We start from the raw sequence: 18,655 nt of genomic DNA, 5'->3' as shown, positions 1-18,655 counted from the left end.
CATCTTTTTAACAGTTTAACATGTGCTTTCTGTTACTCACCATTTTTTTTCTATAAGAAAAGAACTTCATTAATTGTGATGTATTAATTAAGATGTCTTAACCTCAACTTTTGCCAGACTGTCTAACTACCTCAACACCTGTAATCTAAATTTCTTGTCTTTGTTTTTTTTCCTGTTGTGAATGTCAGCTCATGTCTTTCTTCTCGTAGGAGACTCTAGACAAACAGACTTCACTATTTTAACAACAGCTATGACAAACACTTTTGTTGTGTGCACAGGGAAGATTGATCTATCATAAAACTGTCATCTTCTACTGTTATATCTACTTATTATATTAACGTCATTATGTTTCATGTTGATGATGATATGTTATCACAAATTAACAACTGCTGCCAGGCTTCCAGCTGCAGTCATACGGCTTCTTTGATTATTTCCTACAAATGTAAATGAATAAGCAGACAAAGGAAAACCATTGTCCATTCCTCCTGTAATAAATGACCCATTCCATACAGGATAAGCTTTCTTAGAAATAATAGTTGGCAGTGCGCCAATCACATGTCACATTAAATTGAAGAACGTTTGCATTGATTTGCTGTGAGCAAGTACAACCAGTCATATTTTCTAGCTCTGGGTGCAAAAAGGATCGATTGCAGGTATCGTTTGACGGGAGACGTTTCGATACTACTTGGTGTCGATTTATTTCGATTGATACCTTCAAGGTATCAAGTACCGATACCCAGCCCTAACTAATTCATGCACTTAAGTGATTACACAGGTTGCATAATAAACAATGGCTAAAAATTATAATAATAAACAAAACTGGGAAAATTATAATGAGATATAATGATACAAAAGTAAATATTTAAATGAATGTACTGTGTCTAAGTCACGATATTTCACAAGTGTAAAGAAACAACCATGTATTATATTATTAGATGAATGCCTAATTAATTATTTAATTACTAACTTAATTATTTAGTTCAGTTCTTGTCATCCTGTTACTGTGTGCTAGTTATCTCTTAATGAGGAAACGAAAGCTGCAGAGAGGAACATAAAATAAGATAACAGCAATAAAGATAATAAGAAAATAAAACTATGCATAGTTTTGCACGCAGTATCTGAACTACTTACTTCAAATAGCTTAAACGTTTCTTCCTCCTGCCTGCTGCACAGAGCAACTCTATTCATTTGCTTTGTTCAGTTAAACTATGATCATATATTTGAGGCATGTTTACCTAACTGAAGATATTTAACCTCATATGGAAAGAAATACAATTAAAGCATCTAAAAGAAGTTGGACTATTAGTTTTTTTAGTATCAGCTCTTTAAATGGTATTAAATGACTGGTCAATGAGTTTGGGGTTGACTCTGTCCTCTGTTTAGTTCTTTTTTTTAAACTCTGTTATTATTGGCTTCTGCTTCATGATTACTTTGTAATTACTCGCGTCTAGACCTTTTGGGAAGGGAAGCACCTCAACGCCACATTGGTTGCTTGACTGTGAGCGCATCACAGGAACAACGCCTGCGCTCAATGACCAATCAAAACCCTCGCTTGGGCATGACGTATAGAGGGATGTGGCGGTGATGTGAAGGATAGGAGGAGGGGTATCAACCTAAAAGCCAGTCCAACCATTCTGGGTAACCCACACAACGCTGAAAAGCACAATACAACACGGAACAAACCTGCTGACTCTGTCTGCGTCACGTTGCATCACGTTCTTCATGTCTGAGTTAATGTCTGGGTGAGTAAACAGTCTTATTTACTTTAATGTTATTATTCGTAGAGGAAATGCGATATTGAACATTTGCTGTAGTGGTATTTAGGGTGTTTTATCCAGTTAGAGGCAATAAAATTATCCATAGAGATCGTTTAATTTTGCTGTGACGCATGGTGACGTTTGAAGCGTAATCACCCGGTGCCATCGATTTAACTGGGTACAATACACGTGGAGGGGGTTGTACTAGTTGAATGAGCTGCTCTTTTAAACGTACCCACACTTTCACCCAATCTCCAGAGAAAAGGATAAACGCTGCAGGCTACGTAATTGAAAGTGTAATTAAAAAAAGGAAGAGTTGGCCCATCAGGATGTGGCGCGCTCGAGGATGCGGCTCAGTTCATTTATTTTTTATCTTTAATGGGCAGACGTGCCAGCTGCTGACTAGTCTCATTGAGAGGAGGGGGAGAAGAGAGAGAGAGAGAGAGGAATAACCGTCTTCTTTTATGATCCCTATTAAAAACGCAATGAGGGGTTTTTAGTGAAGCATGCTGGGGTTTTGCTTACAGACAGTACGGAAAAACCCCACTTGGCATATATGCAACCCTGCCATGACGTCATTCTGCCATCCCTCCCCACCCACCACCCACACCTCTTCCTCCTCGTTTACTCACAGAGGAAATCGATTTATTTGTCGATGGATAGAAACTGGGATTGTGTAGCATGTGTGAGAGTGACTGTGAGGTTTCCGTTACGCCCCGGTGAGCCTGTGACTGTTTGGGGAGGCAAGTGACAGAGTGCACGTAGCCCTTTTTTGGGGGGAAGATAGAAAAAAAAGAAAGATGATGAATAAGAAGAGTTTGAAGATGTTTTATTCCCTTGTTTTATCTGATTTATATGAATTTATATGAATTTATATGATTTATATGAAAACAGCTCTAGCAGTTTTCATTTTAACCTTTATACTATAACACTTAAATATCTTTGTCTGTCTTTATGAGAACCAATTTAAACTTTAATTGAAAGGGTGTCTCACTGCTTCAGCTACACTCTCTCATCATATAAGCTTTATAATTTGCCTCTCATCCGCACACTCACAGGAGCAATTTGAGGTTCAGTATTGAGACCAAGTATACTTCAATATGTGAACCACCCACCATGTGATTACTGAATGTACCAGAAGTGAATGTGAATCAAGTTTCTCCACCAGTGAGCATTTAAAAGTTTAACTGTAGAATAAACTGCTTCGGACAAATGTTGATTACAATTTATATGCGATATTGAACTTCAAATTCAAGGAATCCTTAGCAAAAAAGCATTACTCTACATTAAAAATGAGTTTCAGTCATTTTAAATTCAAATTCACTTTATTGGCATGAATGTCACAACAATACTGATTTTGATTTAGGGTCAAGTGGAGATTAGGAATTGAAGACGTTTTGGAGGAAAGAGTGTCCTGAATGCAGTGAATTGTATTTATAAGGTTGTGTTTCATATGTAGTGCCATTGATCTTGGCATTAGTTGCATCACTATTAATTGGTAATGTATTAATTAATGAACTGTATTTATAGTTTGACTTATTAACTTAGTTGCAGCTCCTGAATTACACTGGTGTGTTAAAGTTAATATTGGTGGTAGTTTGCCTTTCATGTGTCATTTGTTGTGACCTGTCTGAATTCTGTCTCTTTTGTTTTTCACTGTGCATTAGCAAAGAAACCAGTTTCTTGGAATTAATCAAGTGTATAATTTGTGTAAAGGGCACAGGTTGGGCCAGAGGAGAGGGGATGGTCAGTATCAATGGGAAAGTTCTCACAAGCTCAGGAGTATAAGACTTATATGACTGATATGCTGTGTAAATATCTCATATTTCATCACCTGATTAGACATTGTTTGCACAATAAAACAACTGAACCTTTTAACTCCAACCACACAACAGGATTTAAGGTGTGTGTGTGTTTGTGTGTGTTATTATGAAAATAATTATCACACCCGCAACAAGAAAGTGAGTTAACAAAACACCTCCAGCTGCCTAATTCCTTCCTTTTATTAAATCAGATATTCCTGATTTTGTCCTGGTAATTGAATGCAACATGACTATGCGAGAGTTCAGTATGTGTTCACCACGCTTTGGTGGTAATAAATAAAGATAGCAACATTAGTAGCAAATGAAAATAGTATAAAAATATAGGATGGAGAAAATAATAATGGTTATAATGTAGAATAAAGACTAGATTAATGCATTTAAAGCAATAAAGAACCTGAACGGAAAACAGAGAATGTCTTAATGTCTAAATTCTACTACACATGACCAAAAGTATGTGGACATGTCTGCCTACTTTAACATTTGGTCTGGGGCTGCTTTTTATGTTTTGGGCTAAGTTCATTAGTACCAAATAAGGGAAAACTGTATGTTGCATCATACAGTGACGTTTTAGACAATAGTGTGCTTCCGGCTTTGAAACAAAAGGCCCCTTTCCTGTTTGAAAGCGAGGTCCATAAAAATAGTTTTCTCAGTTTGATGTGGAAGAACTTGACTGAACTGCACAGACCTGATCCCAACCCTGTTCAAATACATTGTGGGACTTACTAATGTTTTAGCAACTGAATGTAAGCAAATTTATGCAGGTTAATGTTTGTGGTTTTGGACTAACATGTTTAACACATCACATGTGGATGTAATGTCCTGGCATCCATAGTTGCTATGGTGTTCACATACGTTTTGGTGCTTCGTGTATTTAAACTTTACAGGAAAGAGTTTAACATGTACATGACTGTTTTCTCACCCTTCCAGCGACAGCTATGAGGAATGCCGCACCACAGCCGATTGGCTGATGTCCAACACGCAGGTGCGACCGATAGTGGGAATCGTGTGCGGTTCAGGTATGGGGGGGCTGGCCGAGATGCTCAAAGACCCTCAAGTCTTCAAATACTCGGACATTCCTAACTTCCCCCGAAGCACAGGTACAGACAACCTGCGGCTGGAAAACACAGCTGTTAACGTGTGCATTTGCATGTTTGTAAGGTCTCATTTGTTTCACTGGGTGACTAACTGTGTGTGTGTGTGTGTGTGTGTGTGTTGCAGTGCACGGTCATGCTGGAAGGCTCGTGTTTGGAACACTAAAAGGGAAGCCATGTGTGTGCATGCAGGGCAGGTTCCACCTGTATGAGGGCTACCCCATCCAGAAGGTATGTAGAATTTCAAACTTGCAGTCAGTGAGAAGAATTTAAAGTGTCAGTTCGCCCAAGTCAGAAAACGTTCACAAAACATTATAACACAACTTTATAAAGGGTTCATAAACCCTTTGTTTGTGTTCCTCCACGGTGCTTGGTTTGTCCTTTTAGGTCTTTAGTTAATCAATAAGACCTCTTTCAGAGCAACCTGCACAGCATTTGGACCAGAATCCTTTCATTGAGAATATATGAACTTATTCAACTGACTTGTCTGTTTTATTGCTTTTTATTAATGATTGATTTATAAATGCAAACTACTTGCTAACTTTTGCTGGAGAAGGATAAACACCAGCCTACTGGTTTTTCACACCCTTGTTCTTACTAATGGCTATCACTGATCTATAAAACATTAGCCAATTATTCAATATTAATAAATCCATTTGTTACTTATAAACCCTTAGTAAATGGTACCTCATGAGTATGTGGGCATAGTGATTTGGTACTAAGCTATGCAACATAGAGATATCCATCTTCCATTCATCAGACAATGTCTTTCCCATGAAGACTGACAACAGCAAGGTCTGTGGAGGAAATGGGACATTAATTCTGTTGAGTCATCAACTAGAAATCTGAACTATTTCTAAAAGCATCAGGATACCACATCAGAGGTGCTTGTTTGCATCAGATGATTTATGTAACTTCCCAAAACAAGAACCGGACTTTTACACACATGTCATGCAGCAATCAATCATCTGTGTGGAAGTGAAAGAGTTAGCAAGAGTTAAACTTCTCCATTTAGCCCTTTTTTAAAGCGCTTCTCCATTTAGCTCTTTTTTCTTTATGCAATTGTAATTTTCACTCACATGTACAACCAAGCGCGTCACTGTGAATGCCTTTGATGTCAGACTTAATATCTGTGCTGTTATTCCCATATTCAAATGCATCATCTCTATAATGATGGTCTTTTCACCCTGCCTTCAAGTGAGGTTTGGAACAGCTGTGATACATCCTACAAACAAGTATTTATCTAGTATCAACCGGCCCTCAGCCAAATTCTCAGACACAAACCTCACAGACAGATTTCTCAAAACCTCGACAAATAAACACCCAAACTATCCACATGGCTCGTGTGAACAAGCTCTCTAGGTTTTTATGTTGATCATCTACTGTAGGTTATCATTTATTCAGCTGGTGAAACAGCTGTATCAGGGTGCATGTTCCTCCCTGCATGAGAAGCCACCTGCTGGGAAAACAAACTTCCTCTAGACAATACACTTCTGTAAACTTTGAGGTTTCGTTGTGTCTGTTGGGTTTAATTTCAGTGGAAGAATGATGTAATGCAATCATTTGACAAGCAGATTTAAAAAAACAGATTAGTTCCCATGTAAGCATTTAAAGGGAACACACTTGCATGCTCGGTTTGTGTGAGTGTTTCTCAACTTTTGCACAATTACAGTGGTAACACTAGTACTGCTTTTTCAATGTGTTTCTAAATGTTATTATTGTGTGTGAAAGTGCTTCACATTACCTTGAATCTTCCAGATCACGCTGCCCATGCGTGTCTTCAAACTGATGGGCGTGGAGACGATGATCCTGACCAACGCAGCCGGAGGCCTCAACCAGGACTACAAAGTGGGAGACGTCATGATCATCAAAGACCACATCAACATGCCGGGCTTTGCTGGAATCAACCCGTTGGCTGGACCCAACGATGACAGGTGGGTTTAAATAGATGGATGAATGGATAAATGGTAAATGGTAGATGAACTGTATTTATATAGTGCTTTTACACTACATGTCACATTCACCCATTCACACACATTCATACGCTAATGCCAACCTGCTCATCAGGGGGTAGCTAACATGTGGACTGGAGGAGCTGGGAATCAAACCCACTCATGACCCACTCTACCCCCTGAGCCACAGCAATGTTTTAATAAAGGATAGATAGGTACCATTATTTTTCCTATAAACGTGCCTGTGGTTAAACTTTTACATATGAATGAGACTTTATTTTGCAAAGAACCACGATGACTTGTCTTCTGCAGAATGAATTCTTGTCAGCAGCATTTTAGCATCATGTAACACTCAAACTGAAACAGAGACTCATTCGTAGTCAAGTGGCCTATCAGCACATTAAAGGGTAACTTCACCAAATTTATAACATTATTGGCAAATGTTATATCTTAATATTTGGCCAAAATTTTAGCACCAAAGTTTTTATTGTTTTAGGCAAGCAGTTGCCACTTCCTTTGGTAAATGACTCAGCTGTACAGTTCCTCCTCCCCCAGGATATTTTAATCTGCAGAGTGCAATAGGCATCAGATGGCAGTATCAACAGAAGGACTTATTGTTCTGAAAGGCCAAAGACTTGAGTCATTATGTGGTGCTTAAGAGCAGAAGTGTAATTTCAGAGAAGAAGTATAATAATAACTTATATGTGTTTTTTCTGGCATACACATTGTGGGTTTCTTCTTATGGCAAAGTTACCTGAGTCATTTGGAGAAATTTAAGTGATAAGAGGCACAAGTGTGTAGACTACAGTTGGGTTAACATGACTCATTCTCCTTCCTATAGGTTTGGCGTGCGTTTCCCATGCATGTCTGACGCCTATGACCGTGAGCTACGTCAGCTGGCGACTGATGTGGCGACAGAACTGGGCTACAATGACTTCCTGCAGGAGGGTGTGTACTGTGTACTGGGAGGACCCTCTTTCGAAACCATCGCTGAATGTCGCATGCTGCACAGGCTAGGGGCCGACGCTGTTGGTGAGATTTTAAGTCTCTTTCTCACACTGACATGTTTGTATTTTTACACTTGTGAAGACCTTCGCTGACATAATGCATCCCCTAACTCCTAAATTAACCATCACACCCTGAATCCAAGTTAAAACCTTCAGTGAGGATCAGACATCGTGGCCATTAATTCTCAAAATGTAAATTCAGGTCATCACAAGATATAAGAACACCCACACACACACACAGAGAGAGACACACACACACACACACACACACACACACACACAGAGAGAGAGACATACACACACACACACACACACAGAGACATACACAGACATACACACGTACACTCAGTGACTAACACTGACTAATACATGGCAGGAAGTCATTCTCAAGGCTCATTCTTCAATCAAAAACAGGATGCTTTCGAAAGTAATAATTAACACTACTCATAATGATTTTACAAAGTTCATTCTTGAACATTTCATCAGTCATGCGCTCCATCCTCCTGTAACTAATAGGCCACATTCATTGCATTTTGTCATCGTGTTTTGCGTAAATGAAAGAAAAAAATAAGTTTCTAATTGTGATATGAAAGTAAAAAATGTACTACACAAAAAAACTACTTACATCACCAAATTAGGCCCTAACCCTTTTGTGTATTAAGCATCTTTTTAACAGTTTAACATGTGCTTTCTGTTACTCACTATTATTTTCTATAAGAAAAGAACTTCATTCATGTTAGGGGTGGCAGATCACTGACTGTGTCATGTTTAATTGTGATATATTAATATATTATTGTGCTTGTGATAGTTAAGTTGTTAGAAATTCAATTTGACAAACACATGACATAATAACCATATGGAAACGTTTGTTTTGTATCATACTTCATCACACTGATTGTAAATTCTGTAAATCGAAATATTGCCATAAATCAGGCCGGCCCATTTCTCACATGGCTTTATATAATCATTAATATAAAATCGAGAGCTACCTACTGTTATAAATTCTCTGATGTTCCCTTTATCAACTCTAATTTATCTTATAAATCTCCACTTTCATCAACATTGACAAATCAATCATGTATTAGTAATTCTGCAGTCTGATGTCTCACCTTCTGTCTGTCTTCACCGCAGGTATGAGCACTGTACATGAGGTGATCGTTGCCCGTCACGCCGGGATGCGCTGCTTCGCCTTGTCGCTGATCACTAACAAGTCAGTAATGGACTACGACAGCCAGGAGAAGGCCAACCACCAAGAAGTACTGGAAGCTGGAAGGCAAAGGGCCGAGCAACTGGAGAAACTGGTGACCACCATGGTGGCTCGACTGGAGCACAACAACAACAAAGACTAATTGTAAAGACATCTTGTGCTCACATGGTGACCGCCAGCACTGTAACGGACTCGTGCCTGTCCTGCTTCATCTCTGCATCAAAGCAGGATCATTGAAATATTTGTTAGAATGCTAAAAAACAAAAAAGCTTTGTGAGGTTTCGAGCCGCAAAGCCTGGTTTACTAAACTTTACTTTTTTAGTTAAACTATTTTTTTTTTTTTTAATGTTCCCACTGGCTGTTACTTTAGGTTTAGTCTTAGGATCCTGGGGACTGGTCCACTTATACACTCCTTTATCAGCAACGTTTACATTTTTGCAGCTTACAGATAAATACTGCTACTTTAGCGCAGTAGCTCTCTCCTGCTGTGATATACTTTACTTTATGCTCTTTACTTTTAGTGTTTCCGTGAGAGAGCATTGTGTTTTAACTTAATTTTTAATTTAAAATTGAAATATTTATTGCTTGTTTTTGCAATCCCTGATATCAACCAACAAATAGACAGTTATATTTGCAATTTCTCATAAAAGACCAAGTCATCATGCATGTCTTAATAATGGCTAAAAAGTGAAATAATAATTTAATATAGTGTAAAAGTGTAAAATATTCTAAAATAGCTCTAAATTATTTATACTAAATGTATTTAAGTAGTGTGTTTATTTTGTTTGGTAATATACTGTTAAATGGACACATTTTGGAAAAAAAGGGATCATATTCTGTATGGGACACTGACCAAAGTTTGTAAGCCAAAATCAAAATCTCTTACTTGTCTTAAACTGTGTTAAACTGTGTTAAGACTGGGGTTTTTGGTTAGCTGTGCTTTTAAAGGTACTTAACTAATAACTGTACAATCCTGATTTACTGGGAATTGACTCTTAAATAAAATGACTCAACTTGAAAACGTGGTTCGTGTCGTGTGTGCTACATCTGAAACTTGAGTGGTCTCGTCTGTGCTTGTTCATTGGTGGGATGAATCTTTGTATCTGAGATCTTTTGACTCACACCGGGAAAAAATCCACCTCCAGATATAAAAAATGTTATAAATCACTTTGAAATCTGCTAGTGCTTTAAATTTTCCTGGTAATTATTTTGGTTATGAGTCACTTAGTTTTTCCCCCTGAACTGTTTCATGTACATGTTAAGTGAGCGAGGCCCACACTTACCACAGAGCTGTTAACAGTCTACAGCCATGTTAACTGCTCCTTAAGGTTGTATTTAGGCACAGTGATGCTTTGAGCTAAACACTCAACATCAGCATGCTAAAATGCTCATAATTATAATGCTAGTTTGTAGATGTTTAGCAGGTATAATGTCCACCATCTCAGTTTAGTATGTGATAAATGCCATCAAAGCAGAATCTAGTCACAAAATCTCAAAACCACAAATCTACATGGTGCATTCACCGTGAGAGAGAACATCACGATGGTTGACATTTTTACCTTCATCCTTATCAGCAGTGTTTATCCTCCTGTTACATTTTCCCTCCCTCGCTATCTCACAGCTTCTCCATTCCAAGCTTTGCCTGTCCCTAAACCACTGTCTATCCACCGGCCACTCGTCCCCTTCCTCCTCCAACTCCTCCTTCTCCACTAAAAAGGGGGAGAAAAAAAAACTAAACTTTTTCCATGACGCTTAGGCACCAGTTTTTATGGCCATACAAGGTCGTGAGAATTATACGAGCTGCGCCTCTTTGCCTGCAGTGAATGAGCACATCCAGGTGTCAGTATTAATTAACAGATTCACAGCAGAAGCAGAAGAAGTGAAGTAAAGCTGGAGGCTATAGTGTTAGAAAGGTGTGACACACTATCAGTAAGTTCACCTTCCAGTTCTGCAGGTTAAACCTATAGCTATACACACACTGATCCTCATGATTGTTAAATATACTTATGTTAATTAGCTTCGTTCATACTGTATACACATACTGCTTGTTTAAGTTATTTCACTGCTTTCTTTCTTAAGGGAAGAATGTCAAAGGGCACTGACATGTTTGACATTCAGACACCTTACATTCACTTGGAAACTCGTTTTTTTCTTGTCACAGATTTACACTCACAACTCAAGACAAGAAACATGCAGGTAGACGGCCCTGCACTAATACTCACTAAAGGGGGAAATGATTAACTCACAAACATTAACTTCCTCTTTAAACTTCTACCTTTAAATAACTGTATGTGTGTGTGTGTGTTTGTTTGTTTGCAGGGAGCGCTCTGCAGAATGAGGCCGTCAAACACGACGGCTGCTTTTTCAACTATCTGACAATCTGGAAAGATAATATCCATGAAAAGGGAACATCTCTGGCACTGACTCCTTGGGACATAATGTTCCAGAGAAGTGTTTACATTTTATATCACTACCTGTGTAGCCCTTTAAACACCAAACTACACCAATGTTAAAACTGGCGTGACGTATTAAACAACAAACACAACTAAAATTATAATCTAAGTGTGGCCCAGACCACTAACATAGATGGAAATACATGGATATTGTGTCAAGATGAATAAGATCAGACACCTAATAACGGTAATGTTCATTGAAACAGGAAGAAAGTGTTCTCTTATCTAAGTTATCTAGTTTTATACCTGTTATAACCTCTACACACATTTCCTCTTTGCATAGTAAGTTGGAAGGTGGGAAAAATGAATCAAACAAAGATGACAGGCATCAATTAAGTCATATACAGTTGTAAAGTTTGAATTTAACAACCTGAATTGTCCTTATAGGACACAGTGTTGTCCTGAGAGATGCCGCCACACTTTTTAAACATGCTGTCAAACCGCTACAGGTCACAGTCCAGCTGCTACTTTCTGCAATAAATAAGGAGCTTCAAGGTGTGAAGTTCCCCATCCTGTTCGAAGTGCAGCTCTGCACAGTTTGTTCTTTTACTCTCTGCACCATAATGCTTTAAAGGGTGAGTTACACTGCCCTCTGGTGCCATTTGATCGACACACTCATGAGGCTCTAATGATGCAGTATTTTGAGTCGTACTGAAATCATTAAACAATGAAAAAGTTTGTTAATTATCAAGCAAAAATTACACATTTTAACTAAATCCAGCTTCTCAAATGTGAGGATTTGCTGCTTTCCTTTATCATTTCATTGTTTGTTTGTATCCATAAGTGGATAAATATTAAGGAAGCATCATTTCTGAGTTATTAATAAGTGTGACCAAACATTCTCTATCTAACATCTGCAGAGCTGAGAATCTCTGACATTTGATGAATACAGCAAACACATCCAGCAGCTGATTGATTTTAACAATGTTTTATTTAGGAATCCTCACAAAAAAGCAAAAGGATTGTGCGGGGAGAACTTTTATGGGGGAAAAATCCAACTCAAACAATAATCACGCAGGTTTCTACCACTGTTGACATCAAAACATAAACCTGAGAGGTGCTCCACTGGCTTTAAAAAGGGAAATCCACTTTAAGGAGAATGCGGCTGTAAAAAGGGGGAAGAGTTTATATGGATAATGAGGATCTTGCGCCTCTACAGTTTTGGTGCTGAGATGATGTACGTACAGCTCATATCTACAGGACGGACTCCAAGAAACTGAGTTCAGTAGAAGGGATCAGTATGCAAGGAGGTGTAGCAGGAAAGCTGCAGGGTTTTGTTTGATGACACCACCTTTCAGGCCTTGGTTTTTTTTTGGGATTTCTAGCTTTAGAAGTGTTTTGGTGTCTTACAAACACTGACTTGTGGGAAATCTGTTTTACGTGATTTGAAATTGATGTTTTCATAATTATAAGACATTAAAAGCATATTTAAAAAGAAGCAAAACATTTTAAAATCCATCCAGATGGATTTTGCATAGTAAAATATGCATTAATATACAAAGTCTGTGAGCCACGCCACAATCTCGAGTCCCGGCGACAAGAAAAGAGCTGCCACTCACTGGCTTTTGGTTTTTTGAGGGGTCATTCGAGTCCTTTCACCTGAGTGACAACGCTCCAAACTCCTGGACCTCAGCTGTATGTGTGGATGATTCTGTGCCGTTTCAAATGGTGCATCAGGATGAAGGTTTTCCCGCACTGGGCGCAGCTGTAGGGCCGCTCCCCGCTGTGTGTGCGCTGGTGGACCCTCAGGCTGCTCTGCTGCGTGAACCTCTTCCCGCACTGTCCGCATCCGTACGGCTTCTCGCCCGTGTGGGTCCGGTGGTGTATGCTGAGATGGGACGAGCACTGGAAGCTTTTCCCGCACACCGAGCACCAGAACGCCCGCTTTCTCTTGTGGCTTTGCTGGTGCAGCTTGAATTGGTGGAGGCGGGTGAACGTCTTTCCGCACTGCGAGCAAACGTAGCCTCGCGTTGCACCGGAGAGAGGTTTGTGTGGGTTGTGAGGGTGGTAGCTGCCTGGTGAGAAAGTGTTGTGCGAGTGGGATACAGCCTGTCTGTCTGTGGGCGCAGAGTCCCTCTCAGGATGATCCTCCGGCTGCCTCAAATGTGCAACATGAGAGGCGTTTCTCTGGGAGTAATTTTGCTCTTTCTGTCTTTCTTGCTGCGAAAGAGCAGCTTGAGGTCTGAGCTGAAAATTGGACGACTGCGGATCCTTCTGATAGTCACTGTTGTATATCCCATTACACGGCCTCTGAGAGGGCGACTGCTGGACATTAGCTGACTTGCCAGTGTTAGAAACAACATGGGAATCCGAATGGTCCGGGAATGTGTTGGAATACTCCTCCACTACACTGGAAAAGTCCGGAAAACCAGAGTCAATTTCGTCTCCTTCGATTATGCATGACCAGAGCTGATTCTCCCTTTCATCCAGGGAAAAGTCTGCAGCAAGTTGGTTCTGCTTCCCCGCACCGTGCTGGCATCCGTCCTGATTGAATCCTGATAGTTTCTCCTCCTTCTCCGTCTTGACGGTCAAGTGAAGGCCACTAATTTCTCCCGCATGTTGGCCAGAGTTGTACGAGCTACCGAAGTCTGAAGTCTTCTGCCTAGAAACCTCCGAATGGGCTAAATGACGGTCCTCTTCAAACTGCTGGCTCTCTGCCGCAGTAGCTGGATTAGAGTACTGTACAGCAGAACCTGCAGATCACATGTTAGAGTAATGTAAGGAGCCATTTTTAGGTTTTAACCGAAAAGCATCATATTTTAGTTTTTTTTCTTTTCTTTTCTTTCTATACTTACCAATTAGTTCAGCAGAATCACTGATCCACAGCGCCTCGTCTGGACTCTCCTCTTTAATCGTGAACGATACGGATGAATCTTCAATCTCTGGAAACTAGACACAATGCAAATGTTAAAATATCAGCAGTGATAAGCGTGCTTCAGACCAGATAGGTGGCAAATCTGGGCTTACAACTTCCAGTAAGTCCGGGACTCAATATCATAATCGGATAAACCCGTTTGGTGACCCCCAGGATATAAATAAGCTGCATAGTGAGAATGATTCCTGGTATATAATAAGGCTCCGGGTTTGCGGTGTGATAATTTGACTAAACACATCTTAATTTAGTCATATAAGCACAGTAGAAGTGTTAATAGGTCTTCATGAAGTAACACTCCCTCTATGTGTGTGTGTTGTAATTTGAGTCTCTCTGTTTGTGTCGTTGCCGTGTTACAGAGTTTCTCATATTACGGCTAAACAGCACACGGCAATATGTTTCGAGCCCCTTCTTTTTTTTTTTACGCCCCAACTTTACTGAGTAAAAGACGTGCACATTTGTTTTGGTCTGAGATAGGGCCCAGCTGATACTGGATTTTTGGGGCCAATGCTGCTACCGATATTAGGGAATAAAAAAAAGTATGATATTGACATATTTCGGCTGATAATCTTATAGAAAATATACATAAAAAAACATTTTGTTCTCCATATGTGGTTACCAAACACTTGTGACAAAGATATGTAATGCAGGCTTTGACATTTTACAGTTTAAGAATTAACTTAATTTTTATAAAATGGCATGAGTGCTCTGAAATAGTAGACTTAACTGGATTTTAAACTTGGAGAAAAGGATCAAATATACATTAAATGCTGCCTATATATCGGCACATATGTGACGGTATAAACACTGATATATCTATTTTAGGTCAATCAGGCTGTAGTTTGAGATGCTGGTGCCAGTGTGACATCTAGTGGGGCTGAATGTTGCACCTTCAAGGATCACCCAGCTTGATATTTTTCCCTTTGGTAGTGCTTATTCCCAAATAATTAATTATGTTACCACAAACTAATTACCACACAGTGAACCAGGGGACTTCAGGTCCCTTGGGTCAGTTCCCTTAGTGGCCTTGTTTATCCAGAGTACATCTGCACACAGGCTTCTGTCCCTGAATAATATTATTAACCTACATTAAAAAGTTGTTGAGTTTTGAAGGTGTGACAAACCTTAATATCTCCTGTGGGATGTGGACAGTTACCCACATCAGTTCCTCTGTCCATGTAGTTTTCTGGATACATAAGGAGGGAAGAAAAACAAGTTCATCAATTGGGAGCACATTTTCTTTTAAAAACAGGAAATGCCTCCACTTTTATTAACATTCATTACATCCATTAAGTTAGAATAAACAGTATGCCTGCATTGCTGCCTTTCACTCATTCCCTTACCTTATCTTAACATGAAACTATTAAGATTTCTGCTGGATTTAATACTTGAAAACATGCATTAATAGTCAAGTATGAGCACAAATGAGGCTCTTTTTTTTTTAGCATCTTACCAAAGCCTCGCTGCAGCTGTGCGTGTTTATTCTCCATCATTAGTAGTTTCCTCTGCAGCATCTCATTCTCGCTTTGTTTTCGGGATATTTCAAGATGCAAAAACGCACATTTGTCATCGACTAGTTTTGATATCTCTGCCACTGCTGCCTTAACCAAAACCTCCATTATTGAGGATAATTGGGTCTGGAAGGGAATGCACGCCATGTTAATCCATACAGGGTAATTATGTGACAAAAAATATACTCATAAAGAGTTCCCTTTTCGCAATAATGTCTTATATATTGCAAAGATCGATGCACTAGAAAAAATTGGACATCCCTGTGCACATCTTGCTAGCTGCAGCTTTTCTTCCGTGTGGCGGAGTGATCTAACCGTAAATGCCGCAGTACAGGCGCAGTAGAATTACCGTACATACCAACAGGGAAATAAGAAGCAGAGGTCTGAAATGATATGATGGCCCTTTGCTTTTGTTTAACCTTACTTGTTGGTATTTCAGATATAACTTATCAGTGACTTACCTTTACTGTCAGAAATGAGCAATTCTTTTTTCTTTTTTCTTTTAAATGACGCTGAAGATGATTTATCTTGTTTTTAATGTTTCTATGTAAGAATAAAGACAATGTATTATAATCAACTTTATTTTTAAATGTATTTTATGTTGATACTTTTAGTATTATATATTTATGTGCATCACAATATATGAATATGAAAAAATATATTATTTATTTATGTAATCAGCCAATGCCACATACCACTACTGCATTATGTGTAGCTACTTAAAAAGATGATTAAATCCTTGGATTGTTGTAGTAAACTTTTCATGAAATACTCTTTATGATTGTTCCCTGGAAGAGCTTTGCTGCATGATGGAGGCCCCCCTGTCTACCAGGCCTCGAATCCCTCAGGGGCCTCTTGTAGATCTAAGCAAGATATAAGCAGCTATGTCTGCCACATGGCCTGGGCAGGAAGAGAGCTAATACCAGTAAGACTGGGAAGAGGGCGGTGTAGTGTTAGAACTTATGTAAATGTGTAACACCACGGTTATGGAGTTATGATGGGATACTGGGAACAAAGGGAGGACTGTAACATTATCACTAATGGCGGGTATAGCACCACGGTTATGGGACATGAAGGGATACCCATCATTATAGGGGGAAGAAAACTTATATTTAAAGGAGAGCGTGAGAAAGTTTCTTCAGCCTGATCCCAGGGGTTCTGACTCTGGTTTTGTTCCTGTTTGTGAGTAAAGCTCTACTTGCATTGAACTCTGACTCAATCCAGTGACTTTTTCGGAGCACCTTTGAGACTTCAATTAGTTATTTAAGTTTTAGTTAAGTGTCATCTTGGTCTGATCTGGACTTCTGACACTCCAACATGACGATCATCAGCACTGTGAAACACTTTTCTTAGGCCTGTCTAAAGCATTTGATTCAGTTGGTTTTAGTATTTTACTTGAAAAACTACGATTGAGTGGACAAGATAAGCAGTCCATTAAGCCTTACATACTGTTCAGTCATATTTGACCCATTTTTACATTTGAGAGCTGTAAAAACAACTTGTACACATTTTAATTAGCTGGACTTTTCCTAATGCAACCCAGAATATACAAAAATGGAAATAAAACGCACCATTTTGTATTTCTGTGCAGCTGATAAAGCTGAAAAAGTGTCTATAAAATGTTTTACTGGACCATAAAATAGTGATTGTGAATGTCGTTTCTCCTTAAACGAATAGAATACACTCTGTCTGCTCTCTTACAGCTTCATTAAGGATCAATCCAACATTTATTAATGACCGATGGTGAATTCATGAATGTGAATTGATGTAGAGACTAATTATGAGTCAGAATATGAACAGTAAGGGTTAAATGGTTTTATGACTATTTCTCAGGTAGAGCTCAGGCTGTAGTCCCCTTAAAATTTAAATGTATGCATTTTTCGTTCTGCTCATTTCCATACATTTGGTGTGTGGTCTTCCATACAGTTGAAAGACCACAGTACAATCTACAATTCAGTCTGAAATTCTCCATCAACACCACAGCAGTCATCATAAAAGCCCAGCAGTGGCTCCATCCCCTCACCTCACCACCTTCCACAGAGGAACCATTGAAAGCATCCTGACCTGCGGCTTCACTTCCTGGTTTGGGAGCTGCAAGGCCTATGAACAAGGGCAGCTAAACAGGATTATGAAGACAGCCAGCAGGATCATTGGTGCACTGTATTCACAGAGCAACCCTTACCACCCTTCTCACGGCCTGTTTCCCCTCCTGCCGACTGGAAAGAGGTACAGGAGCAGATCTAGCAGGATGCTGAACAGCTTCTTCCCTCAAGCTGCAAGGCTTATAAACAGACTGTGCCCCCTCCCCACACACACACACACACACACACACTCACATCCAAACCAGCTACTCACCTATTAAAAAGAGTCTTAAACAACACTTTACTTGCACTGACAGGAGCTGGTGCCTCTTTACTCTCTATCACAGTGCACTGTGCTTCATCACAGGTGATAAATTCCTCACTCACCATTGCATCTTATATTCAAAGGTTTGATGGTCCTCCTTAACAAACATACAAAATGATTGTATATTATTTATTTATAAGGCTTTTCAGCTAAATCTGCCAAATTACCTCTGCCCTCGGCTTACATTCAAATTCAGTACTTACAATGTCAGATTACAGGACATTTTTAACATTACCTGTGTTATAATATTATATTGGGTTCTTTTCTTTTTAGTCAACATCAAATCTTACACATTTTCAGTGGAAGTGGAAACCCTGGAGGAAAGGAAGACAAGGTGAGAGAAGTAACAACAGGGGGGAGGAGGAGGAGGTGTGCAAGCAACATTTAACATAATCATTTTTTTTATACTGATGAACTTTAAAATAAGCAAAGTACCACACTCAACAGTTCTTAGTTTTGAATTTATTGGAAAATACAAAAAACTAAACAAAGAAAATCAGATGTTTCTTATATAACTGTAAAGGTCATGTGATACCTGTGAATCATGCTATACTGAGTACTCAAAGGTTGACAGTT

At 39.2% G+C, this 18,655-nt stretch overlaps 2 protein-coding genes across 2 annotated transcripts; one reads left to right on the top strand and one right to left on the bottom strand.

The window, feature by feature from the left end:
* Positions 1-1,641: 1,641 nt before the first annotated feature.
* LOC133990476 (purine nucleoside phosphorylase-like) lies at positions 1,642-9,837 on the top strand. Its single transcript, XM_062428805.1, has 6 exons — positions 1,642-1,742; positions 4,508-4,677; positions 4,799-4,902; positions 6,430-6,605; positions 7,465-7,655; positions 8,762-9,837. Exons 1-6 carry the CDS (start codon positions 1,723-1,725, stop codon positions 8,977-8,979), a joined length of 879 nt encoding a protein of 292 aa, XP_062284789.1. The 5' UTR covers positions 1,642-1,722; the 3' UTR covers positions 8,980-9,837.
* A 2,473-nt stretch (positions 9,838-12,310) lies between these two features.
* LOC133991007 (zinc finger protein 3-like) lies at positions 12,311-15,958 on the bottom strand. The gene is made up of 4 exons (XM_062429455.1): positions 15,616-15,958; positions 15,287-15,348; positions 14,086-14,179; positions 12,311-13,983 (listed from the first exon to the last, which is right to left on the bottom strand). Exons 1-4 carry the CDS (start codon positions 15,818-15,820, stop codon positions 12,920-12,922), a joined length of 1,425 nt encoding a protein of 474 aa, XP_062285439.1. The 5' UTR covers positions 15,821-15,958; the 3' UTR covers positions 12,311-12,919.
* Between the last annotated feature and the right edge of the window lie 2,697 nt (positions 15,959-18,655).

The sequence above is a fragment of the Scomber scombrus genome, chromosome 11 (genome assembly GCF_963691925.1).
Source record: "Scomber scombrus chromosome 11, fScoSco1.1, whole genome shotgun sequence".
In the NCBI taxonomy this organism is placed as follows: Eukaryota; Metazoa; Chordata; class Actinopteri; order Scombriformes; family Scombridae; genus Scomber; species Scomber scombrus.
This window is presented reverse-complemented; position numbering and strand designations above follow the sequence as displayed.